Source organism: Coregonus clupeaformis, unplaced genomic scaffold, assembly GCF_020615455.1.
Source record: "Coregonus clupeaformis isolate EN_2021a unplaced genomic scaffold, ASM2061545v1 scaf0726, whole genome shotgun sequence".
NCBI lineage: Eukaryota > Metazoa > Chordata > Actinopteri > Salmoniformes > Salmonidae > Coregonus > Coregonus clupeaformis.
Window position 1 is genome coordinate 89264 of NW_025534181.1, and position 27373 is coordinate 116636.

General features: G+C 42.5%; 1 protein-coding gene and 1 long non-coding RNA gene across 2 annotated transcripts in view; one reads left to right on the plus strand and one right to left on the minus strand.

The window, feature by feature from the left end:
* Nucleotides 1-601: 601 nt before the first annotated feature.
* Nucleotides 602-27373, plus strand: part of LOC121558159 (igLON family member 5) — a 41230-nt gene continuing 14458 nt past the window's right edge. Inside the window, exons 1-4 of the mRNA XM_045216507.1 lie at nucleotides 602-692; nucleotides 2517-2595; nucleotides 13600-13832; nucleotides 15625-15744. Coding sequence (XP_045072442.1) covers nucleotides 602-692; nucleotides 2517-2595; nucleotides 13600-13832; nucleotides 15625-15744 — 523 coding nt within the window. The remainder of the gene's footprint in view (nucleotides 693-2516; nucleotides 2596-13599; nucleotides 13833-15624; nucleotides 15745-27373) is intronic.
* On the minus strand, nucleotides 12338-12767 carry LOC121558160. The gene is made up of 3 exons (XR_005998479.1): nucleotides 12716-12767; nucleotides 12484-12580; nucleotides 12338-12370 (listed from the first exon to the last, which is right to left on the minus strand). It is a non-coding gene; the product is annotated as an uncharacterized LOC121558160 (long non-coding RNA).

The window sequence follows — 27373 nt, forward strand, 5'->3', positions numbered from 1 at the left end:
CTGATGTTTAGCTACTTTTCTCCGGTACTTTTCTAGGTGTAGCCAGCCTACTTTTCTCCAGTAAAATGCAAGATTAACTTTAAGAAAAACATTAGGAAATGTAGCTGGCTACATTCTTTCTATGATAAACAGACATGTGATGGCCATGCATAGTTTCAGCAAAAATACATGGCTTTTTCCTTGTAAGCTCATTTAGCCTACTTGTGTAGCTGCCAGCCAAATAGTGTTGCACTTCTGTTGTCATCTGATGAAAATGAGGCTATTTTCTGCCGAATGTGTTGCACTAATGTATTTTCTGTGAAGGAAAACTGTAGTTGCACGTCCCTGATCACTGAAGCAAAAAAACACTGTTGACTTTCAATATAAAATGCTACCGCTGTCAACACACAGCTGGACTCACCTGCTCCCACTTTCTCCATTTGTTGTATTTACAAACAAACATGTGATTGGCTCAACTGTTCTGAGGAACTATGGTAAGCTTCATAATGTAAAATAAAATAATGTGACAGGTGAAATGAAGAACGCAATCTGCTTTATCTTCTAACATATTGCACAAGTTGACTTGAATCCAGAATATCAAAAGTGTCACACAAGCATAAAGATGGCGTGCTCGATTGCAGGAACCAGTGGGATGCTCGAGGCGTTCCACATGCAGGAATGCCCCGAATTGCTGGCTGCAATCACACACACAAGTATTTACTTAGGAAGTAGCTACAAATATTAAAATGTATAGAAAAACTTCTAAGAAATAGTTTCAAAGTTATTGACGGTATTGGAAAACCATCCTGTGGCAAATTTCCAAACAAATACCCCAGTCCGATATACGGTATATATGGTATACCGCCCCAACCTAATTCCTGCATCTGCAGGAACTCCTCTTTGTACTTCTATTGGTACATTATTTTGCTAGGACTCCAGTACACAGCAGGCTGGATAGGTAGCTAGCTGGCTAACAATAGCTAGGACACCGGTAGACAGTGTCCTTCGACCCCACATGTCAGGCACTGCTTTCCCACAGTTCTGTTAACGACTGCGAGGGCAGGTCTTCGGCGAGTGGGAGCAAAGGACACTGTGTGCTAGCTATTTAGCTAGGAGGACTCCAGTACACAGCAGGCGGGAAGTGGGGGCGACGCCGGTAGCTAGCTAGCTAGGACATCGGTAGACAGTGTCCTTCGCCCCCGAAGTATTCAGATAATAATTTTATTTCCCTCTTGACCCACATTTTAATCACATAGACAATCAGGGGAAATCCAGAATATCAAAAGTGTCACACAAGCATAAAGATGGCTTGCTCGATTGCAGGAACCAGTGGGATGCTCGAGGCGTTCCACATGCAAGAATGCCCCGAATTGCTGGCTGCAATCACACACTATTTTTTCAACTCGCTATTTGCATTTGAGGGTTGGTCCACAGAATCAGTCATATGGACACCAAAACACATTGAGACATTATTTTACTGTAATAGAAGAGAAGTTAACCTTTCTAATGATTCCCTTTTTAGGTCTCAACTCCTCAAATTGCGTGCAGAGCTGACACTACTAAAACGGGAGTACAATGAACATTGATTCTGGAAAATCAATGCTCAGTTTGTCACGCGTGGCATTGCGGTACCATGTACCCCTAGTAGCATTTTAGCCAAAGACTGTAATACTAGCTGTCTAGTCTGTGTTTTATAATTGTGCAATAAGCATAAAACACAATTATATAAGGAATTGGAAACTCGTTCACATTCTGAGAAATAAGGTAGGCCACTTGATTTCACTATCTGAACAAAGTGGACACGCTAGCATGCTGTTCAAACAGTTGGAGGCGGACAGAATGATGTGTTCATAACCATTCAACTGTTCTTCCTTGTTATCTAGCAAATAGATCCAAGTTGGCTAAACTTGAAATATAAAGATTAGCTGGCTACTCACTAGCACGTGGGCTTGTGCTTGAGAGATTGTTTATGTAACTTTATTTTCTATAAAGTTAAAGTTAGTCATTATTAGTGAATGTGTATTATGCATGGTTCTGGTTACATTTGTAACAAAAAGGGCATTTTCATAGACAGACGATGCCCCACACATATTTGTAAGCAGGATGAACCTCACTATACGCATCCCTCCTGTTGCCGTTGGTGTACCTTCATTTCACGCTCTGACGCCCCTGCGTGAATCCTCCTCTTCCCCCGGCTCATTATCAACACTGTTCAATGAGACACACATACACACTCACACAAACACACAACCGGGGTGGGGGGGGGGCAAAACCATATCATTATTTAAATAATACAGGGGGTCAGTGAATACGTTACAACACCTGTGTTTGTATATTTATGACTTTCCCGTCACAAATAACTAAGTAAACCGCTAAACACATCCAGCCTGACCTGGATCAATGAGGTACTCAGCACCGCGGTGGCTGAGATGCCAACCAGGGGATTGGGGGATTGAGAATGTGAATGGACCGTCTGTTGTTGTTATAACGGCATTATGCTCACCCTCCTCCCTCTCTTCTCTCATTTTCCTTGGCAGGGCCAAGTGTGCACGGAGCCGAATTCGGCCACCTGCCCGACAACATTACAGTGCTGGAAGGAGAGAGCGTCATTCTGAGGTAACTCTTTGATCCTACACCTGCACCTACTAATTACATGTTCAAATTGTTTTTTTATTAACCTGTCATCATGCTGACTTAATTGCCAATTCACTGTCATAGAAACCCCATGAGGTATACCCCAACTAGGTTGAAAAATGTTCCTCAGCAAAATAGCCATTTTGTCAATATCCTGGACTTTGAGGCCTTCATAAAGGCCTACTGTATATGAACATTTGAACTATTAAACCCGCTGTCAGGTGTCATTCCAAATCTGGTCACCATCACTGTCACCTCATATTACCTAGCCCTAGAACCATAGACCGCCACAGGCTCCTTTAGTTGATATATGATGCCCTTTCATACTTACAGGCTCACCTATTCATTGCATGGGCGATTAAAGGTAATATCACTGGCACAGATGAGGCTTATTCACTGGTGGCCGTGTGATCTACCTCACAGATATTTTTTTACCCTGGCCACATCAATTAAACATAAGCACTCAGGCTTATCCTCTCCTGGCCTTGTCCCCAGCTGAAGCTTGTAAGGACATCTAGTGGTGAAGGACAGTACTTCAGTCATAATGTCACCAAACATTTCTAGTTCAGAAACTGAGAGAAATTACATTCCAAACTCAAAATAATATTTGTATTGATATGTACATATAGACTGAGTGTACAAAACATTAGGAACACCTGCTCTTTCCATGACAGACTGACCAGGTGAATCCAGGTGAAAGCTATGATCCCTTATTGATGTAACTTGTTAAATCTGCTTCAATCAGTGTAGCTGAAGGGGAGGAGACAGGTTAAAGAAGGATATTTAAGCCTTGAGACAATTGAGACATGGATTGTGTATGTGTGCCATTCAGAGGGTGAATGGGCAACACAAAATATCTAAATGCCTTTGAACGGGGTATGGTAGTAGGTGCCAGGCTCACCGGTTTGAGTGTGTCAAGAACTGCAACACTGCTGGGTTTTTCACGCTAAACAATTTCCCGTGTGTATCAAGAATAGTCCACCACCCAAAGGACATCCAGCCAACTTGACACAACTGTGGTAAGCATTGGAGTCAACATGGGCCAGCATCCCTGTGGAATGCTTTTGACACCTTGTTTCCATTTTTTTTGATTTTTTAGTCATTTTAGCAGACGCTCTTATCCCGAGCGACTTACAGTTAGTGAGTGCATACATTTTCATACTGTTCTGAGGGCAAAAGGGTGTGCAACTCAATATTAGGAAGGTGTTCCCTGTAGCTCAGTTGGTAGAGAATGGCGCTTGCAACGCCAGGGTTGTGGGTTCGTTTCCTACAGGGGGCCAGTATGAAAAATGTATGCACTCACTAACTGTAAGTCGCTCTGGATAAGAGCATCAGCTAAATGACTTAAATGTGTTCCTAATGTTTTGTACACTCAGTGTATATATCCAGGTTAGTTGCATTGAGATAAAATCTGGTTTTCAAGATGGTCTTGTGAGGTAATAGTATATTAAAGAAAGGATAGTAGTCAAAAGAGTGGGCGAGTTTGTTTTCCATTACACGGTGCCTGGGGTACATGTACAGTGGGGAAAAAAAGTATTTAGTCAGCCACCAATTGTGCAAGTTCTCCCACTTAAAAAGATGAGAGAGGCCTTTAATTTTCATCATAGGTACACGTCAACTATGACAGACAAAATGAGAAAAGAAAATCCAGAAAATCACATTGTAGGATTTTTTATGAATTTATTTGCAAATGATGGTGGAAAATAAGTATTTGGTCAATAACAAAAGTTTCTCAATACTTTGTTATATACCCTTTGTTGGCAATGACACAGGTCAAACGTTTTCTGTAAGTCTTCACAAGGTTTTCACACACTATTTTGGCCCATTCCTCCATGCAGATCTCCTCTAGAGCAGTGATGTTTTGGGGCTGTCGCTGGGCAACACGGACTTTCAACTCCCTCAAACATTTTCTATGGGGTTGTGATCTGGAGACTGGCTAGGCCACTCCAGGACCTTGAAATGCTTCTTACGAAGCCACTCCTTCATTGCCCGGGCAGTGTGTTTGGGATCATTGTCATGCTGAAAGACCCAGCCACGTTTCATCTTCAATGCCCTTGCTGATGGAAGGAGGTTTTCACTCAAAATCTCACGATACATGGCCCCATTCATTCTTTCCTTTACACGGATCAGTCGTCCTGGTCCCTTTGCAGAAAAACAGCCCCAAAGCATGATGTTTCCACCCCCATGCTTCACAGTAGGTATGGTGTTCTTTGGATGCAACTCAGCATTCTTTGTCCTCCAAACACGACGAGTTGAGTTTTTACCAAAAAGTTATATTTTGGTTTCATCTGACCATATGACATTCTCCCAATCCTCTTCTGGATCATCCAAATGCACTCTAGCAAACTTCAGACGGGCCTGGACATGTACTGGCTTAAGCAGGGGGACACGTCTGGAACTGCAGGATTTGAGTCCCTGGCGGCGTAGTGTGTTACTGATGGTAGGCTTTGTTACTTTGGTCCCAGCTCTCTGCAGGTCATTCACTAGGTCCCCCTGTGTGGTTCTGGGATTTTTGCTCACCGTTCTTGTGATCATTTTGACCTCACGGGTGAGATCTTGCGTGGAGCCCCAGATCGAGGGAGATTATCAGTGGACTTGTATGTCTTCCATTTCCTAATAATTGCTCCCACAGTTGATTTCTTCAAACCAAGCTGCTCACCTATTGCAGATTCAGTCTTCCCAGCCTGGTGCAGGTCTACAATTTTGTTTCTGGTGTCCTTTGACAGCTCTTTGGTCTTGGCCATAGTGGAGTTTGGAGTGTGACTGTTTGAGGTTGTGGACAGGTGTCTTTTATACTGATAACAAGTTCAAACAGGTGCTATTAATACAGGTAACGAGTGGAGGACAGAGGAGCCTCTTAAAGAAGAAGTTACAGGTCTGTGAGAGCCAGAAATCTTGCTTGTTTGTAGGTGACCAAATACTTATTTTCCACCATAATTTGCAAATAAATTCATAAAAAATCCTACAGTGTGATTTTCAGGAATTTTTTTTCTTAATTTGTCTGTCATAGTTGACGTGTACCTATGATGAAAATTACAGGCCTCTCTCATCTTTTTAAGTGGGAGAACTTGCACAATTGGTGGCTGACTAAATACTTTTTTTCCCCACTGTAGGTGGAGATTTCACTTGGAATGAACTTGCCCAGTCTAAACTGCTTGAGCTTATACCAGACAGTTCTGAAAAACTATTACTAATCTACTCTAGACCTTTTCAAATGTTAAAACAATACCACATTATATGTGCACGCGCAACCAAGAGGTTCCCCAGAAACATCCCACTGGGCAAAAACTGGTTGAATCAACGTTGTTTCCACGTCATTTAAATTATACTTGGAATAGACGTTGAATTGACATCTGCATAGTGGGATCCTGCACTGCAGCACGCCATAATTGATAGCTAGCTAGTTAATTGACTAGCTAGCACAAAATGACAAGTTCATATTTCTTGATCAAACCAAAAAACTGAACAAATGAGTTATAAACACACATTGACTTGTTGCTACCAGATCCACAAAACAAAATCGTCAAACAACATTTATTTCCTGTTTATTATCCATTTGCTCTGGTGGTGTTAGCTACATTTGGCTAGCACAGCAAATAACCACAGAGCTAGCGTGATGTGAAGGTAGAGAAAGATCAGCATACCTTGATAGCCAGTTAGATAGATGAATTTCTCTCACGACAGCCAACAATATAACTAAACTAAATGTAGCTAGCATACGAGTCCAATGATTGAAGGTCACATTGTAAACATCAAAAGTTAGGTAGCAGCAGTAATTACCACTATCAGCCCCTCTCTCCCCCCTCACCAACCTGTCTCTCGTAGCTCTTCACCTGCTTCCTCCAAACTGAACTATATTTTACCCAGGTGTATTGCCCAGTTAGCTTCAATTAAGAAACATACTGTATTTTGAATGAACCGCTACCTTGTGCTAGGTATGTATTATCAACGTTACATTACAAGACATAGCTAGTGGTTTGTTTACATGTAGTAAAACGAAACTATAATACAAATGCTAGCGCTGACACTTGGTGATAATATTGAACTGCACATTACAACAGGATGATCAACATGTATTTTGAATTTAAATCAAATGAACCGTAAAATATTCCTTTCTTCACACCCTCATGATAGTGATATTTGCTAGTAATGTCTCTCTCCTGTGCATGTCATCCTTAAACCTGCAATATGTAACTTTTTGGCGACCTGAAGAAATTCACATAGAAATTTGAGTTATATATCTGTCATTCTCATTGAAAGTCTAAGAAGCGGTATATCTGGTCTACTGTATGTGCGCTATTTATACAGTGGGGAAAAAAAAGTATTTAATCAGCCACCAATTGTGCAAGTTCTCCCACTTAAAAAGATGAGAGAGGCCTGTAATTTTCATCATAGGTACACGTCAACTATGACAGACAAAATGAGAAAATAAAATCCAGAAAATCACATTGTAGGATTTTTAATGAATTTATTTGCAAATTATGGTGGAAAATAAGTATTTGGTCAATAACAAAAGTTTCTCAATACTTTGTTATATACCCTTTGTTGGCAATGACACAGGTCAAACGTTTTCTGTAAGTCTTCCACAAGGTTTTCACACACTATTTTGGCCCATTCCTCCATGCAGATCTCCTCTAGAGCAGTGATGTTTTGGGGCTGTCGTTGGGCAACACAGACTTTCAACTCCCTCCAAAGATTTTCTATGGGGTTGAGATCTGGAGACTGGCTAGGCCACTCCAGGACCTTGAAATGCTTCTTACGAAGCCACTCCTTCGTTGCCCGGGCGGTGTGTTTGGGATCATTGTCATGCTGAAAGACCCAGCCACGTTTCATCTTCAATGCCCTTGCTGATGGAAGGAGGTTTTCACTCAAAATCTCACGATACATGGCCCCATTCATTATTTCCTTTTACACGGATCAGTCGTCCTGGTCCCTTTGCAGAAAAACAGCCCCAAAGCATGATGTTTCCACCCCCATGCTTCACAGTAGGTATGGTGTTCTTTGGATGCAACTCAGCATTCTTTGTCCTCCAAACACGACGAGTTGAGTTTTTACCAAAAAGTTATATTTTGGTTTCATCTGACCATATGACATTCTCCCAATCCTCTTCTGGATCATCCAAATGCACTCTAGCAAACTTCAGACGGGCCTGGACATGTACTGGCTTAAGCAGGGGGACACGTCTGGCACTGCAGGATTTGAGTCCCTGGGGACGTAGTGTGTTACTGATGGTAGGCTTTGTTACTTTGGTCCCAGCTCTCTGCAGGTCATTCACTAGGTCCCCCCGTGTGGTTCTGGGATTTTTGCTCACCGTTCTTGTGATCATTCTGACCCCACGGGGTGAGATCTTGCGTGGAGCCCCAGATCGAGGGAGATTATCAGTGGTCTTGTATGTCTTTCATTTCCTAATAATTGCTCCCACAGTTGATTTCTTCAAACCAATCTGCTTACCTATTGCAGATTCAGTCTTCCCAGCCTGGTGCAGGTCTACAATTTTGTTTCTGGTGTCCTTTGACAGCTCTTTGGTCTTGGCCATAGTGGAGTTTGGAGTGTGACTGTTTGAGGTTGTGGACAGGTGTATTTTATACTGATAACAAGTTCAAACAGATGCCATTAATACAGGTAACGAGTGGAGGACAGAGGAGCCTCTTAAAGAAGAAGTTAGAGGTCTGTGAGAGCCAGAAATCTTGCTTGTTTGTAGGTGACCAAATACGTATTTATCCCGTTCTTATGTTTAGTCATTTTTGCGTCTTTTACTTTCGGTTTTGTACACCAACTTCAAAAAGCTGAAAATATAATATTTTTGGTTATTGAAAAGATATTTCACAATGGTTTAGAAGGTACAATGATTCACTATACGGTTTGTTTTGTCACATAAACTGAAATGAGGAGAACTATTAGAATTTTAGCAACCAGAAAACGGCGGTGCAATTTCTGTATATTGCAACTTTAAGGCCCACCTTCATTACAAGGGTAGGGCTTGCACTAATCGATTTCATGATGCATGTAACTAATGTCTAATGAAAAAGAAGGTAGCACTTAATTTTAAGGGGTCCTTATTAAAGTGTAATTACATATTTTATTACACTGTAACAAGTATTCTAATTAATTGTAATAATTCATAGTTACACTGTATTAACAACATGTAACTGGTGGTAATTGCAGTCTGTAATTACAGGGATTTAACAACGAATGCTTGTTACCGTGCTTGCTTCAAATGTCAATGTTTCCGATAACATCCCAACTCACCATATTTCAGCCTGCACAAACCTCATGATGAGTGTTAGCAAATTGAAAACCGACCACCTCAGTGATCCAACTCTGCAATAAAGGGCTCTGGAGTCTAATGCCCAGGCCCAGTGGCAAAAACGTATTCACAAACAGTTCACATAAAAAAAATACAAAAAAATAGGTAAATAATTTAACGGTGTATTTGTTGTTTTTAGCAGATCAAGCTAACGGTCTCGAGACCACATTTTGAGTGTCTCGGTCTTGTCTTATTGTCAGATACATTTGTACTCAGTCTTGGCTCGGTCTCGGACAGTGAGGACATTTGAGCAAATTAATAGAAAAATATAAAAAAATATCACATTTAAATAAGTATTCAAACCCATTACTCAGTACTTTGTTGAAGCACCTTTGGCAGCGATTACAGCCTCGAGTATTCTTGCGTATGACGCTACAAGCTTGGCACACCTGTATTTGGGGAGTTTCTCCCATTCTTCTCTGCAGATCCTCTCAAGCTCTGTCAGGTTGGATGGGGAGTGTCGCTACACAGCTTTTTTCAGGTCTCTCCAAAGATGTTAGATCGGGTTTAAGTCCAGACTCTGGCTGGGCCACTCAAGGACATTGTGAGAGACTAGTCCCGAAGCCACTCCTGCATTGTCTTGGCTGTGTGCTTAGGGCCGTTGTCCTGTTGGAAGGCGAACCTTCACCCCAGTCTGAGGTCCTGACTGGTCTGGAGCAAGGTTTTCATCAAGGATCTCTCTGTACTTTGCTCCGTTCATCTTTCCCTCATTCCTGACTATTCTCTCAGTCCCTGCCACTGAAAAACATCCCCACAGAATGATGCTGCCACCACCATGCTTCAACGTAAGGATGGTACCAGGTTTCCTCCAGACGTGACACTTGGCATTCAGGCAAAAGACTTCAATCTTGGTTTCATCAGACCAGATAATCTTATTTCTCATGGTCTGAGAGTCCTTTACATCCCTTTTGGCAAACTCCAAGTGGGCTGTCATGTGCCTTTTACTGAGGAGTGGCTTCCGTCTGGCCACTTTACCATAAAGACCTGATTGGTGGAGTGCTGCAGAGATGGTTGTCCTTCTGGAAGGTTCTCCCATTTCCACAGAGGAACTCTGGAGCTCTGTCAGAGTGACAATCGGGTTCTTGGTCACCTCCCTGACCAAGGCCCTTCTCCCCCGATTGCTCAGTTTGGCTGGGCAGCCAGCTCTAGGAATAGTCTTGGTGGTTCCAAACTTCCTCCATTTAAGAATGATGGAGGCCACTGTGTTCTTCGGGACCTTCAATGCTGCAGAAATTTGTTGGGACCCTTCCCCAGATTTGTGCCTCGACCCAATCCTGTCTCAGAGCTCTACGGACAAGTCCCTCGACCTCATGGCTTGGTTTTTGCTTTGACATGCACTGTCAACTGTGGGACCTTACATATACAGGTGTGTGCCTTTCCAAATCATGTCCAATCAATTGAATGTACCACAGGTGGACTCCAATCAAGTCTTAGAAACATCTCAAAAAATTGAAGGGACCTGAATACTTTCCGAATGGACTGTAATATCGACATATTTGCGCAGTGGCGAACTTATTGGACCTAGGCCTTCAGTGTGTGACAGGATAATGATGCTGAAAAGGCAGCAACAGTAATACCAGCACACTCATTTAGGAGTGCACTTTTTGTAAAACACAGAGGGCCAGTGGTTTAGTGGAGGCTATACGCAGGTATATGCCTTATACCCACTTTTCTTTCAGTATACTCACTTCTTAATTCCCACTGATGCGTATCAAAGTAGTGTAGTGGAGGTATACGACTTATCAATTATGTAGTACAATAGTGAAATCATGCACAAAGTAGCCTACACAATCGCAAAGCATGTGAAGTATATTTACATGCACTGTCCACATAGCCTAGTTTCAGCTGAATATCATCTACAGGCAGCAAGAGCGCACAGCTCTCAACTGGTTTTGGCTTGGAGCAGCTCACAGAAGAATGTCATCAGTAGCCAGTAGGGTAGGTAGGAAAGACGTTTTAATTTATGATTTCTACCAGTAAATGCTAACTAAGGCAACAATGGGTATGCAAAGCAGGTATTGAAAAAGTTTGGTCCAAAATCTTGGTTAGTAGGCTATTTGTGACTTGCAATTCAGTCATCATCTGCTGTTTGCATCAGGGGCGTAGGCATGAGTGGGCCTGGGTGGACACAGGCCCACCCACTGGGGAGCCAGGCCTTGCCAGGCCCACCCAATCTATTGAGCAAAAACAAACAAAAAATACATTATTACAAAAAATACAGTTCCACTCACCAGATGATGATCATTTGAAACAACCCTTTCCTGCAGTCAATTACCAAAAGTGCCCTCTTTGGCCTCATGGGTGGAATGTTTTCATATTTTTCATAATATGAACGACGAAAAAAAAAGAAAATCCGGTGTTTCTATGTCAAACAGTTGTGTTATATTTCAATCTTCTGTGATGTATATAAAGTGCAATATTGGGATGCAAACAAAAAAATGTATACATTTCAACTCTATATCTGACATGGTACAGGTGTCTTTTTTAAAGCCCATAACCATGTGTGTGAGGTGTATACTTTTGTTTGAAAGTAGATTTGTTTAAGACTACCAAGGATCACTCTGTGTGACCCTGATTTAGCCCACTGCAGTAAAAGGTTAACTTCTTGTTGAAAGTTATTATTGAAAAGGGAGAAGCTAACAAATTTGCAACAGCATCATCTTCGATAACATCTGCTGCAGCCGCTGTAAACTAGCCTACAACAAAAGATAGCTAGCAAGACTGTGGGAAAACTACTGTTCGCTATTGCGCAGTGACCTGTTGGCCTTTGAGAAGGCAGAAGTCTCCATTTGTTGTTTTTGTAAAATCGGTCCCACCCAAGTCAAAATGTGATTGGTTGATTCCACTGTCACTCCAAAATGTTGCCCTAATACAGTTGAATGGCAGATGCCTTCTGTCTAGCTTCTGATGACCTAGCCAATGGCTGACTTAGCTAGCTAGATTTCCCCAGAGACCACCAAAGAAAAATCCTGATTGGATCTTTATTTATCTTCAGTGATAACCCTTTCCAACAAAAACTGAAGAGATTAAATCAGAACATCAATGAAAAGAATAATATAATTAGAATCATAATTATTATTATTTTATAAGAAGGCCCTCATTGTTCCCCACTGTGTTTGGGTTAGTAATAATTTGTAGAGTGGCTCCATTTGCCCTCAGCATGCATCTTTTCACCATTCTGAATGTCTAAAGAATCCATATGTTCTTCTGAAATATGAACACAGAAATACTGGACATTTTGAACTCTTATTATGGTGGCGATTTGACAAAATTACAATCATGGTCTTGAATTGAACTCGCATTTTTCTGGTCTCAGTCTTGACTCGTTCTCGGACCCCTTGTCCCCCTCCCAGTCTCGGTCTTGACTCGATCTCGCCCGCCTTCCGGTCTTGGTCTTGACTTGGACTCGATTTGCTCCGGTCTTGGTCTTGAATCATCTCGAACACAACACTGGTTTGAGTCATTAAAAAAACATATATTTTGGTTGGCTCTCTATCCTATGTATATGTAGCTAGCTAGCTGACGTTACCTAGAATAGATGGTTAACTTAATAAACAACTTACCCCTGTGCTACACATCATCCTGGAGCCGCCTCCTCCTGCTGCTAATGTTACTTTCCATGCAGGCAATGCAGCCCGCTGTGATGTTTCTTTGGGAAATCTGTAAACATTCATTTTCAAAAATAGATTTGTCCCCGGTCGTAAATTTGACCTTGAGAAAACAACTAGACTAAGTTAGCTAGCTTATCTAGCTAGACGTTTACAGCCGCGATGGAACAGCTGTTTACAAACGCACCAGAAGTTCTTTGGGGTTCCAGGGTTCACTTCCGCTCCTCCTCAAAAATGTCTATGCTATCTTTGTTCATACATAAGCACATACAGACTCACCTCAAGGTATGTATGTTCCATAGTTGCCATGGCGCCGTGAGGTTGCCTAGGCAGAGAGCTCTGTAAATATTGTACATCATTTTGTAATTTTTGTTGCATTTATTTATTTTTTATTTTTGGGTTTGTCTGCTGTGGGGGTTGATCACTTACATCTCGTGGTCTTGACTCTCAGAGTTGCAGAATTGGGATGAAAAGTCATCTTTTTGTCTTATAGTTAGCTAGCTAACTGGCTGTTTGAATTCAAATAATGCAGCCCCGGCTTTATTGCTTCATCTGTCAGGAAGAATCACAACAAGTACTGGATGGTGTGTCCAGAGATGGCAGAAGAGGCTCAGGGACTGTTCTTAACCACTGCCAAGATGTGGTGGCTTTTCGTGCACTTTTCAGCAGCTGTGGCATCACCCAGGCAATGGAGGACCAGTACCTACGGAGGGGCAGGTCCTATGGAGGAGAAGCAGATGTAGTGCACTGATGAAGCGCTCCGGGCCTGTTTGTCAGACCGTCTTTGTTTCTCTCTGGCTGTACCATCGATGCCCCCTCCCTCCGCTGAAGCTACACTGCCTTTCCAATCCAAACTGCCTCAACTCCCAGCCTTTCATCATAAGCCAAATAGAGACATTCAATATCCATCTCTACCATCTAAATTTAAATGTGTTGTTTGTTAGTTTTGCTTTTTATGCACTTTGAGATTATTTTCTGTAATGAAAAGCGGTATACAAGTTAAATAAATGATTATTATTAAATTATCTGGGTCTTGTCTTGTCCGCTGTTTTCTACCCCTCTATCTCGAAGGTGTAAAATCGACGAGGACGTGACCCACAAGGCGTGGTTGAACCGCTCAAACATCCTGTTTGCGGGGACAGACAAGTGGTCGCTGGACAGACGGGTGTCGCTGGTCAACAGTAACACTAGTGACTTCTCCATCCAGATAGAGAAAGTGGAGGTGGCTGACGAGGGGCTGTACACCTGCAGCTTCCAGGCCAGCAACAAGCCCCGCATAGCCCACGTCTTCCTCATCGTCCAAGGTGAGTCCCTGGGGACATCTGGGTGGGGGGAAAGATGGGGTAGAATAAAAAATGTGCATGTTTTAAATCTCATGCCCAAATCATCCCAAAGTGTCTGACATTGGTTGTGTATATCAATGAATTTGTCAATGGATATTTCAAACATGCTAATTTGGGGTTACGATTGGTGACAGCAGCCAAGGAAAAACAAAAGAAAGCATGGGTTTATCTATCTCTTTGTCCAAAGACTGTTTACAGGGTAAGGAAACAAATATGTATTTAGGTGTATTAGCCCTTTAATTTGTTATATTTTAACGTGTTTACAGTACACACTGTACTTGGTTCTATAATGGGCATGTACCACTTTGAACATTATTTACAGGATTATATTCACCTCTGGGTTTTAGTCCAGCAATTGTAAACACAACTTTACTTTTACTTTAGTTTAGTTTACAAAAAAACTTTAAAGTGATTCAAGGCCTTTGCTAGTGTTGTGCAGTGGATGGAGCCTGGGACTGAGCAAAGAAAGCAGCCAACCGAGTCCTTAGCAACTGTGCCTCGAGCCAATACATTAGCACTGATGCAAGCTTACCTCAGAACTGAGAGGGGTGGGTAGATCCTGGGGTAAGTGGGTAAGACGATATGGGGGCTGTCCAACTGCCTGACTGAATAATTGACAGTGCAGGACCAGGGCTGGGTCTATCGTCAAGGCAACAGTGGAGTGAGTGAGAGTTTGACTGATCCTGAGTGACGTGATTTATTGGCGCCCGGCTGCTCGGCTGATGGATTGCAGACCTTTTCCCCCTGCATGTGTCAGTTGTTATGTATATTGTATCTTGTGTACTAGCATATCGCAGTAATACAAGACTGGCGGAATAAAAATGAAAAATATTAGGGTATACTGTATATTAACTGGCCAACACACATACACACACACACACCATGCTGCTGCAGAGATGGAGAGAGAGAGAGCAAGCTGTGTGCGTGTGCGTGAGTGTGTGTGTGTATACAGTACGTGCATGCGTGTGTGTGTGTACATAGGCAAGGTGCAGGCAGCATTACCCACAAGGCTAAGCCAGCCGCTCTCCAACAGACTGTTCCCACAGTGCAGGCGCCAAGGAGAGGCATTTACAGGGCAAATGGGCACACAGATGACCATGTTTCCTTGATTCCAAGTCGCCTCAAATTTCAGTCTTAGCAGCAATATCACACAAACTAATTACACCCCAGAGTCACTGCATCAAACAGTGATGGCTATGGTGGGGTAGCGATGGCTCCAATCTTTGCTTTATCGCGAGAGTATTTTCGACTGGCCAGATAGTTAAAAATGGGATCCTGTAGTTAGATGCCTCGCAGAAAAACAGCCTCATAGCCAAGCTCATTAAAAGCAACAATAATGGGCCATTTAAATTCGAGGGTCATCTAGTTATCTATCTAACTATATGTATAGTGCCTGCTCTGGAATGGCAATTTAGAACAAAACAGCATTTGATGGTGGTCATGCTGTGAAAAGAAACAAACAAAGCAACTACCAAAGACACAAACTTCTAGACCTGGTTTCCATCCCTATATTCAACACCAAAGTGAAGAACATTCTATAGATTTGTCTTATTATAATAGTAGTCAGAGAAATCAGTGTTTGTCATTGGTAGTATTTTGGTATGCTTGTCATTTCTGTTGAATACCTTATTTTTGGAGCTAGGGGTTCGATTGCTAGTGCAAACAGTGAGGGGGAAAGAGGGCAGCTTAGGTCTAGTTCCTATTTTTTGTCAAGTCATGACTGTCAATAAAACCCGACTCTTTTGTCTTGCAGTGCCAGCCAGAATCGTCAACATCTCCCAAGACGTGTCAGTGAACGAGGGGGGCAACGTATACCTCTTCTGTCTGGCGGTGGGACGACCTGAACCCACTGTCACCTGGAAGGAGAACAAATGTAAGGCGCCCGTCCCTACCCAGTCCTCATGTCTCCTCTCCCAGTTGCCTGTCCCTTTCCCAGTCTCTGTCTCCTGTCCTCTGGCCCTGTCATAGTCTATACTAACTAGTCCCTGTTCCCAGTCCCTTGTTTCTGTCCCCTGTCTGTCCCCTGTTTCTGTCCTTGTTTCCTGTCATAGTCCCTGACCCTCTGTCCCAGTCCCTTTATTTGTCCCATGTCCACTGACACCTGTCTCTGTCACCTGCTCTTGTTACCATTTCCATCACACCCAGGCTGTGGCTGCTAGTTCCCTCTCACACACATCACACACACACACACACACACACAGACACCCACACATCACATCACATCACACATAATTATCCACAAATAACGCGTGCCAGCCACAATTATCAGCATCTGTCACCATCCTCACTGTCACCGCCTTCACCATGGCAACAATGCTAATAATGGTGTTTATCATTAGAACACTATTTATATCTTCCATCATCATTCAAATAAATCACATTGGTTTCAAATCAAATCAAATCACACGTTTAACAGCTGTTATTGCAGGTGTAGCGAAATGCTTGTGTTTCTAGCTCCAACAGTGCAGTAATATCAACAGCTTGGAAGTAGCTGGGAGTCCTGCTCCATCTCCTCTCTATGCCCTGAGTATACACACACCCACCCTGAAAGTACATTATAACCACTTGCTGTGCTTGTCGGCAGACATACAGCATTTCTTCCTTGTCAGCAGTATACCCCCCCTCGTTCCCTCACACACACCCCTTCAGTTTGCAGTGTGAGATAGGGCAGCATTGTTATTCTGTGGGAGTCACTGCAGCGAAGCCATGGGCTGCTGGGGGAGTGGTGGTGGGGAGGAGAGAGGGAGGGAAAGAAGAGCCTAGAGAAACAGTGAGAAGCTGCGAACCATCTGTCCCTCTATTCAGACATGGCAGTGGGTGGGAGACAAAGTGGTAGGGGTTATCCCGCCTGTGTGTAGGGAGTCGGGACACACACCTTCAAGACAATCCACCATGCACCTGTCCCTTTATTCAGACACTGCATTGGGAGATAGATGAGCTGGCAACAGAAATAGTTTAAAAACGTTTTGCAACAGAAAACAGAAGGTAGTCTCTCTCTGTTTTCTGCCAATGGATGCCTAATGAATACAACCCAGACGTGTACCACAGTGAGTCTGTGACATGTACACACTGCTCCTAGTATTGCTCCTGCCCACTTTATCTCTCACTGATACCATCTCCATCTCCCATTCACACTCTTTCACAGACATCACCTGAACCCCCATTAAATCTGGGACATCAAGCTCTTATCATTGGACATCCCATCCATTAGACAAGACGCACAAACACACACACACACACATACATTAACACAGACAAATGCACTCACTCACACACTCCTCACTTAATCGCGAAACAGCACGCCACATTGATGCTCTCCGGCCCAGCCACTCCATCGCATCAGACTCCATTACTATGGATCTCAGTCAAACAGACAATGTCTGTCAGATGCTCCACCACTGTGATACAACTAGAAAGAACCAGACCACCTCTGCTAGAGAAACACACACACTGCTATAGGGAAATGGACTACAGTTTCACTGCAGGGCAGATCTAAACTTTGACCTCTTTCCATTGAATCATCCGTCTGGCTTCCTCTTTTCCTCTCAGGTCTAATCTAAGTGTTTGGTTGGTGGTGGGAGTCCAGGGCTGCGTCTTAAATGGCACCACCACAAATCTCAGTCGACGCTGGCTGAGCACCCAACTCTGCCCCCGGGGAAGAAGGGAAAGCAAGGGAAGGGAAAGAAGCCAGAGATCCAAATCACTGAGACACAATTAGGGCTACTGAAGCCATATTTAAAGAGACAGGCCTAATATATTGTAGACAGCTTCTAGAAAGGAGGGAGGGAGGGGGAGAGAGAGAGAGAGAGAGAGAGAGAGAGAGAGAGAGAGAGAGAGAGAGAGAGAGAGAGAGAGAGAGAGAGAGAGAGAGAGAGAGAGAGAGAGAGAGAGAGAGAGAGAGAGAGAGAGAGAGAGAGAGAGAGAGAGAGAGAGAGAGAGAGAGAGAGAGAGAGAGAGAGAGAGAGAGAGAGAGAGAGAAAAGGAAATTAGAGAATAGAAAGAGAGAGATGGCGAGAAAGAGGAAGACAAAAATAAACAGAGAAAGAGAGAAAAGGAGAGACAAAAAAAGAGAAAGAGAACGAGTGGTCGAAATCTAAATAAAGAGAAAGGGACGTCCATTATTGACAGCGACCCTGGCGCCATGCCTTGCTCAAGAGCAGATCGACAGATTTTTTTCACCTAGTCGGCTCGAGGATTCGAACAAGCAACCTTTCAGTCATTGTAGGGTGGCAGGTAGCCTAGCGGTTAGATCATTTGTCCAGTAACTGAAAGATTGCTTGTTTGAATCCCCAAGCCAACTAGGTGAAAAAATCTGTTGATCTGCTCTTGAGCAAGGCACTTAATGCGAATTGCTTCAGGGTCGCTGTCAGTAATGGCTGATCCGTGACCCCACTCTCAGGGGGAGTGGGATAAGCAAAAAACACATTTCCATTTCATACTACAAATATAAGCACCCCCTATTTTATATAGGGCACTACTTTTAATCAGAGCCCTATGGGAGTCCTCTGGGTCCTAGTCAAAGTAATGCATTAAATAGGGAATAAGGTACTGTTTCTGAGGCAGCCCTAGGTCTTCCTCCAGTAGTGTCTGATGGAGCTGTAGTATTTTACAGGCCATTGTGAGAGCTATGAGGATTCACTGGAGGACGACTATTTCCCTGATATGATCTCCCTGTGGAGGAACGGTCAGAGATATCTCCAGGGAGGGAAGCAGTAAATGAAGGGAGGGGTAGGGTGTAATGTGATGTAATGTGTCAGTGCACAGCGTCACTGACACATTACAACACACAACTGCTGAGAATGAAACTAGCCACAAAAGCGCCAGCCAACCTCTCAGCTGCACATGAAATACCCCAACCGAATGTCCCTTTCTCTTTATTTAGATTTTGACCACTCATTCTCTTTGTCTTTTTTTGTCTCTCCGTTTCTCTCTTTCTCTATTTGTTTTTGTCTTCCTCTTTCTCGCCATCTCTCTCTTTCTATTCTCTCATTTCCTTTTCTCTCTTTGTCTCTCTTCTGCTTTCTCTCTGTCTCTCTCTCTCTTCTGCTTTCTCGCTCTCTCTCTCTCTCTCTCTCTTCTGCTTTCTTTCTCTCTCTCTCTCTCTCTCTCTCTCTCTCTCTCTCTCTCTCTCTCTCTCTCTCTCTCTCTCTCTCTCTCTCTCTCTCTCTCTCTCTCTCTCTCTCTCTCTCTCTCTCGCTTTCTCTCTCTCTCTCTCTCTCTCTTTCTCTCTCTCTCCCTCCCTCCTTTCTAGAAGCTGTCTATAATATATTAGGCCTGTCTCTTTAAAAATGTCTTCAGCAGCCCTGGTTGTGTCTCAGCGATTTGGCTCTCTGGCTTCTTTCCCTTCCCTTGCCTTCCCTTCTTCCCTGGGGGCAGAGTTGGGTGCTCATCCAGCGTTGACGCAGAAGTCACAGGGGAGCCAAATTTATTAGGCTAATGTAATGAGTGAATAACATTGCCATAAACCCCCAACGCGTCTCGTCACCGCTGCCACTACTCGCTACAGGGTGGCGGGCAGCAGGCTGTACCGCCGCTGCAGCAGCTGCAGATAATCATCTCCAGCTCAGTAGCCGCAGCTAATAATCCTCCAGTATAATCTTCAATTGGAACCGCCGCGCTAATCTCTAACAGGAATTATCGCTAACGTTTAGTGTGTCTTGCGTCAGTTGCTACGCGGGTGCAGGCACGTGTGTGTGTGTGTGTATGGACACCAGGGGTCCAATGACTGACTGGCTTTTGGTGTTTTTTTTAAATGAAAACTGAGCAGCAATTTAAACTGTGGATTTCCTTTTTAGCAGACGGATTATGTATTATGTCATGTTCCATAGCCTGACTTCTTTCATGGGGAAAATTGGAGAAAAGCTTAATGGTGTTGGAGCTTGGAGGCTACCAGACAGCTGGCTGTGTGGAGACACACAGTGGGGCAATGTTCCCTCAACGTTCCCTCTCGTCACTGTCCTTCTAATAACACCTCTACATCCATTCCCTTACACGTACCGTGAGGGAAAAAAGTATTTGATCCCCTGCTGATTTTGTACGTTTGCCCACTGACAAAGAAATGATCAGTCTATAATTTTAATGGTAGGTTTATTTGGACAGTGAGAGACAGAATAACAACAAAAAAATCCAGAAAAACGCATGTCAAAAATGTTATAAATTGATTTGCATTTTAATGAGGGAAATAAGTATTTGACCCCATCTCAATCAGAAAGTTTTCTGGCTCCCAGGTGTCTTTTATACAGGTAACGAGCTGAGATTAGGAGAACACTCTTAAAGGGAGTGCTCCTAATCTCAGCTTGTTACCTGTATAAAAGACACCTGTCCACAGAAGCAATCAATCAATCAGATTCCAAACTCTCCACCGTGGCCAAGACCAAAGAGCTCTCCAAGGATGTCAGGGTCAAGATTGTAGACCTACACAAGGCTGGAATGGGCTACAAGACCATCGCCAAGCAACTTGGTGAGAAGGTGACAACAGTTGGTGCGATTATTCGCAAATGGAAGAAACACAAAAGAACTGTCAATCTCTCTCGGCCTGGGGCTCCATGCAAGATCTCACCTCGTGGAGTTGCAATTATCATGAGAACGGTGAGGAATCAGCCCAGAACTACACGGGAGGATCTTGTCAATGATCTCAAGGCAGCTGGGACCATAGTCACCAAGAAAACAATTGGTAACACACTACGCCGTGAAGGACTGAAATCCTGCAGCGCCCGCAAGGTCCCCCTGCTCAAGAAAGCACATATACAGGGCCGTCTGAAGTTTGCCAATGAACATCTGAATGATTCAGAGGAGAACTGGGTGAAAGTGTTGTGGTCAGATGAGACCAAAATGGAGCTCTTTGGCATCAACTCAACTCGCCGTGTTTGGAGGAGGAGGAATGCTGCCTATGACCCCAAGAACACCATCCCCACCGTCAAACATGGAGGTGGAACCATTATGCTTTGTGGGTGTTTTTCTGCTAAGGGGACAGGACAACTTCACTGCATCAAAGGGACGATGGACGGGGCCATGTACCGTCAAATCTTGGGAGAGAATGTGGTGGCTGAACAACAATGCTGTAATGCTGTGTTGACAAGGAATCCGCTGACACTGTACTTTGATTATAAAGGTTTATTATATCAAAAGATTTCAGCGTCAATTTACAGATTTCTGCAGAATCTGGAGAACAACTAACCCAATCTCAAATATGATTATTCTCCTCGTCCCTTTGTTCAAACATGGTATATATCCTATGTAACACAAAATGGCGTGTTTTGAATAGACCAATCCCTGGCCTCCACATATCCCCATGTCCACTGTTTTAGGGGGCCCCTATAGTAATACTTTCCAGATGTTTCAGCACAGCAGAGCAAAGTCCATTTGCCCAACAATATGAAAACCTCAGCCAAAGCTATAAATGTTCAGATACTACATATTTCCCCCCTTCGAGACTAATTAAGACTCGAAAACAAAAATAATAGGATTATGACAAATATTGTGTAACTTTAGCAATAAAACCAAGTTTATGGAGTGTGAACACATTTTTATGAAGTGTAAACAAATTGTTATGGAGTGTAAGAGCGAAAAACCTGTCTGGCAGCTTTCTTTCCAAATATCCATCAATCAATCAAGACAGTAAAATTCTCTCATGGCCCCTCTGCCTCAGGCGACCACCTAAGTACTCCAGATCAATTTATAAATCTTTATCAATGCATTTTAAGCTATGGTGCAATCAAATACACATGAAAGCCTCAGAAAACAAAATATAATCAAATACCCCTCCACATTCAGGCTGGTCGACCCATCGGACCCTCCTGTGGATTCTCTCTGTCCCTGCCTAGACCCAATATCCCTAAGCGTCAAAGAAACCAAAATATCTGAGGTCCCCACATGTACCCAACAACAGAAAACATCATTCTTCAAAAATTAATACAGAAAGAATATGACACAAATTATGTATTACACATGCAAATATGTATATAAATCATTGCAGACACTGGAATGTAGTCCACTACATTGCAGCTCCTCAGCAGTGTCGACTTTCAATGCAACGTCGATGATGGAATCTGAACATTTCCACACCTTCCTTGTTCAACTTTCTCCAGTTCATTCATATTGTCCATGTTTGAGTATTTGAATCCCACTCTACACATTCCCCCATATGCTTCTGGAAGAAAATAAAACACGAACCAGTATATTTTGCAAAGCAACACATTAAAATTAAAACATCAATATCCAAAATAATATATAAAAATTATATATATAAATGAATCACATTCCATTACCCCCCTTTGATTCATAAGAAAACACTAAATATCACAACAATATGCAAAGAAATGTGAAAATTATCGCACAATCAGATATTAAAAATGTTCTAGAGTTACTTCAACCCTAGTTTTCGTAACATTTTGGTCTGACTTTTTTCCCAATTTTTGAAAAATCAATTTCACTGATTTATCCACAAAACTCTGTCCCATTATCTGAGGATATTCGATCGGGAAATCCCCACTCTTTATGACTTCTTTACACAAAAACTTTGCAACCGACTGAGCTTCTTTTCGCTTGGTTGGACATGCCTCCGGCCATCGTGAAAATCTATCTACAACCACCAGCATATATCTTTTCCCTTCAATTGGTTTTATCATATCAACAAATTCGATAACCAACTCACGCATAGGACCTCTCAGTGTTGGAATGTAACCAGGAAGAACAGTCACACCTCTGCAAACATTATTTTTCAGACAGATTGTGCACCTGCCTATGACATAGTCAACCTTTTCAAGCAAATATGGTGCCCAAAAACCATACTCCTTTGTGATCTTTCTCCTAACCTCCCCCCTTGCAACATTAGCTAACCCATGTGCTTCCTGAATCATCAGGCCTAATAGGTCTAGAGGCGCTACTATCAACCCCTCATGGTTTCTCCAAAGACCAGTAGCATCTTTGACAGCACCTCGGTCTAGCCATAACTGTTTGTCAATCGTAGAAGCAGCTTCCTGCATCAAAATCACATCCTTAAGCGTAATTTTGTCTTCCAAGTCCACTCCATGAGTGACCAGAAAAACCTTGCCCAATTTGTCCGCTCCTGTGATGGCTTTTGCAGCTTCATCAGCAACTTTGTTCCCTTGTGTTACTTTTAACACATCTGTTTTATGAGCTGCACACTTAGCTATCGCTATCTCTTTAGGCTTCATCATAGCATGCAACAATTTCATTATTTGCGCGTGATGTTGTATCAGAGAACCATCCGTTTTCTTAAACCCTCGACCTTTCCACACTGCTCCAAACAAATGACATACACTATGTGCATATGCAGAATCAGTATATATTGTCACTCGCTTTCCTTCTGCTAACAAACACACTTCTGTTAGCCCCACAAGTTCAGCAAGTTGTGCGGACGCAGGCTGTGGTATTACTTCAGCCTTTTCAACAACAAATCCAGTTCCTTGGGCTTTAACTACTGCATAGCCAGCACACAATTTATCTCCCACACGATAACAAAACCCATCAGTCCAATACTCCAGGTCTGCCTCACATAATGGAAGGGCTTGCAAATCTGATCTAAGCCTCGAGTATTTCTCTGCTTCTTGAACACAATCATGTGGCTCACCATCCTCTGAAGTTGGCAAATTCTCGGCTGGATTCACCGTATCACACCTCACTAGGGTGACATCTTCCTGCTCTAAGAGCCTATGATAGTCTCTAAGCCTAGGCATAGTCAATGTATATTTTCCATAGTTCAGAAGATTTCTGAGACTATGATGGTTAAGGATTGTTACTGGGTAACCCATCGTAACAGATTATGCTTTGTCAAACATTGAATATACTCCCACCATTGCTCTGTAGCACAGTGGTAGCCCTAGTTCTACTTCTGAATAGGCAGTAGAGTAGTAGGAAATAGGTTGAGGATTCGTCCCTGTACCTGTCGGCTGACAGAGAACTGCACATGCATATTTACCTCCAGTAGAAGTAGACACATATAGCAAAACATTCTTAGAGTAGTCTGGTAGTGTGAGTGTTGGTGCCTCTTGTAACCTCTGTTTGATCGTTTCAAATGCCACAAGGCCTTCTTGTGTCCAGGAAAGATTGCTATGGAGTTGACCATTCCCAGTATCTTTAACCATAGCTCTCAAAGGTAACCGTTTCTTTTGGCACTTCTACCAGACTGCCGTCTGGCGTACATTTTATTGTACAATTCAATCTACACAATGCATCTCTTCCCAACAATGCAATAGGTGTATGTTCCTATACCAGTATGGGTATTGTGGTTTTCTGATTTTTATAGCAGAGCATAATTGGTTCCGTAAGAGGAATCAGCTGTTTCACTCCCTCAAATCCAATTGTCCAAATCAGTTGATTGGACATAGTGAGATGTGTAGCATCTTCAGGCCGAACACAGGTGAAAGCAGCTCCGCTATCCGCCATCACTTCCAATGGTCGGTTGTTTACTTTCACCTCAATTGTTGGATCTTTTTCCAGTCCTGATGCTACCAGTTGACACCCCCCTTTCGGATCTTCTGGGCACCTCTAGAATCCTAGCTCCGGGCCCCTATAAGGGTTCACCGGTCCTCCAAATGATCTTGACTGGCCCCTGTATCTTCCTCTGAAATTCCCTCTGGTGTTTCCTCCTGGCCCATTACACTCACGGGCAAAGTGACCAACCTGTCCACAATTACGTATAACACACTTCTGAAGATTGCTGGAAGTATGGCTTAAATCTTCCTCCTCTTCCTCTTCCTAAGCCTTCTCGTCCTCTTCCTCTCCAATTCTGTGTCTGTCTGTAAACTGGCTATGGATATGAAACAACTGGTACCACTAGTGGTGGCTAGGACAATTGCAGTTGGAACTGGTTCGGTTGAAGCTGTAGCAGTGATTGTTGATTTGGTGAACACTGATTCTGCATAACCAAAGCCTATTTCTTCTCCTTCTTCTTATTCTCCACCAGTTGTATTTGATTGAGTTTTCTGAGAGTTTCTTGGTCCTGTTCTTTCTGGTTGTGTTCCTTTTTCCTGTATAGATCCACTTGATGGGCTATATGATCTGTATAGACACCTTTTTGTCATGCTTCCAAGTCCAACCACCTCTGCCAGTTTGCTCCTTACTGGTGAGGGCAGCCCCATCTGCAGTTTAGCTCACAAAATTGACTGCTCTATTTGACTCACATCTGGATCATTTCCGGTAATATTTCTCCACACTTGATGAGCTCTTGACACATAGGCTCTCTGATTTTCTTGTTGTCCTAGTGGGTCAATCAGAATGTTGTCAGGATGCACATTTGTTGGAAACGTATCTTTCAGTGCTCTCCACAGTCTATTTCTACTTGCAGCTAACAACTAAGGATCATTCACCGCAGTCCCCACATATCGATTAAGTCCAGCTCTCTGAAAAATGTCTTCCATACCTGGAATCCCAAAGAGATTAGCCAAAGTATCTTAATGTCTCCTATGGCAGATTGTGTTCCCACCGTAATTTCTTCCAATTTAGAAATCCAAGGATATGCTCCATCTTGAAGAGTAGGCAGCTTCTCAAGTATATCTGACATATCGGTATTCTGCAAAGGCTTATACTCCAAGTTTTGTCCTCGAATTATCACTGGCATCATATTCTTACTTGTGCTCCCTTTTCTTGGTTGCAATGTATACTTCCTCTCCAATTTTTGGGATTATTTTTTCAGCAGTTTTTCCTTCTGTACCTTCAGCTTCTTGAGTTGTTCTTCCAATTCACTTACTTCTTCTAAATTATTCACCTTATCCAAGCATGATATGCATCGATCCATATCTCTTTCTATTTCTTCTGTGCTAGTAATTGTAGGATAAAATCCTCTTGAACATGAAGCACCTTTAATCTCCAAATTTTCATCGCTGTCTCCATCTTCACTTTCATCAGAGATCGAATCTCCTGTATCCTTCTTCTTCCAACTTCCATCACCCCTTCTTTCCGCTCTAGCCAACCTCCGTCTGATCACAGGGTCATATCCACCCATGATCTCTTCTGAATCACTCTGATCATCATCATCATCTTCTTCAAATTCCATCTTCCTGAACCTCACTCTACCCTTAGTTTCCAGACATGTTGTTTTCTTCTTACTTTTGGAGTTCGGATTCATCTTTATGGTCGTTTCTGCTTGTCCTCTCTCTATTATTCGTTCATCTTCATCTCTGATGCAATAATCACCCTCCTGAATGATCATTGGAAGCTGAGGATAGACGTCCTTAAACTCTACTTCTTCCTCGTAAGGTGGGGGCCTCTTTGCTGAATCCGTATGTGAGAAAGGTGTATTGACTTCTGCCATTAGTTTTTCTGTTACCTTCGCCTCTTTTGCCATTTTCTCTATACCTCTGTCTCTTTTATCTTTTGTATCTTTTATCAGTTTTTGTCCCTCATTTTCAAACAACTTAAGAACACCCAGCTCTCTTTGTCTCTTTTCTTTACGTTGTTCCCCTTTTCCCCCCTTCTTTTGTTCTGTCTTATACGTCGACACAAGCACTTGCATTATTTTAATTACTTCTGGGTTAAGAGTCCCTTCCGCTGGCCATGGTTGTTCAATGTCAGGCCAACGTTTATTCCATTTTCCAGATAACCTTGCAATACCATTAACTAAAGGGTTACTATTTTGTACTACATCAACAGGAGTAATTACTTTCATAGTTTTGATGTCCTTTTTCCCCATTGTAACAACTATTTTATCTTCCTTTATTGTGAATTATTTTATTATTATTATTATTTTAAACTAATTAATTTGTAAACCAAAAAATACTTTAAGCTATGTAGCTTATCTTTCCCTCCTTTTTTATTTTTAATTTTTTATTATTATTTTATTTATTAATTTTTTATTATTTTATTTTATTTTATTTTATTTTTTCTACCAAATTATTGATTAGTGGCAATCTTACCACATCCGATAAAAAAAAGTAAAGGAAACTAGTCAACTTCAGAGCAATCAAAAAAGAAAGACAAGTAATCCAGTAACACTACAGCACCCACAAACCAATTGCTTAATAAGCATCCAGTCACCTTAATTTTACAGAATAATCTCAGTGCTGGATTTCCAACACAACTCTAATCAAAATAACCCATGCACAAAAAAACTTCAATGTGCAATTCTCAATTACATCAATTGATCAGTCTGTTGCCAAGTCCCTGTCAAATGGTCACAACATGAAATATTTTAGGCATACACAAACAGATAAATGCCCTTCATCTATAATATCCTGTAAGGGGAAGTAAGTCTGTGGATAGAACAGTACTGGCCTTAATTGGACTGGATCCGGGGCAGCACACGCTGTCGCGTGACGCACTGGTCAGCACCTCCTCTCTCTCTGTCTCCTCCTTCTCGTCTCTCACATCACAGGAGAACAAAAGAAACAGACAATATTTTAGTATTTTATGCACTCACTGGGTTATTTCAACCATACAATACCCTTTTAGACATACCTATGTTCCATTCGCGCTAAGAAATAAGCAAACAGCTTAACTCAGGAATATTATAAATAGCGCAATAATATTTTATTTTATTTATT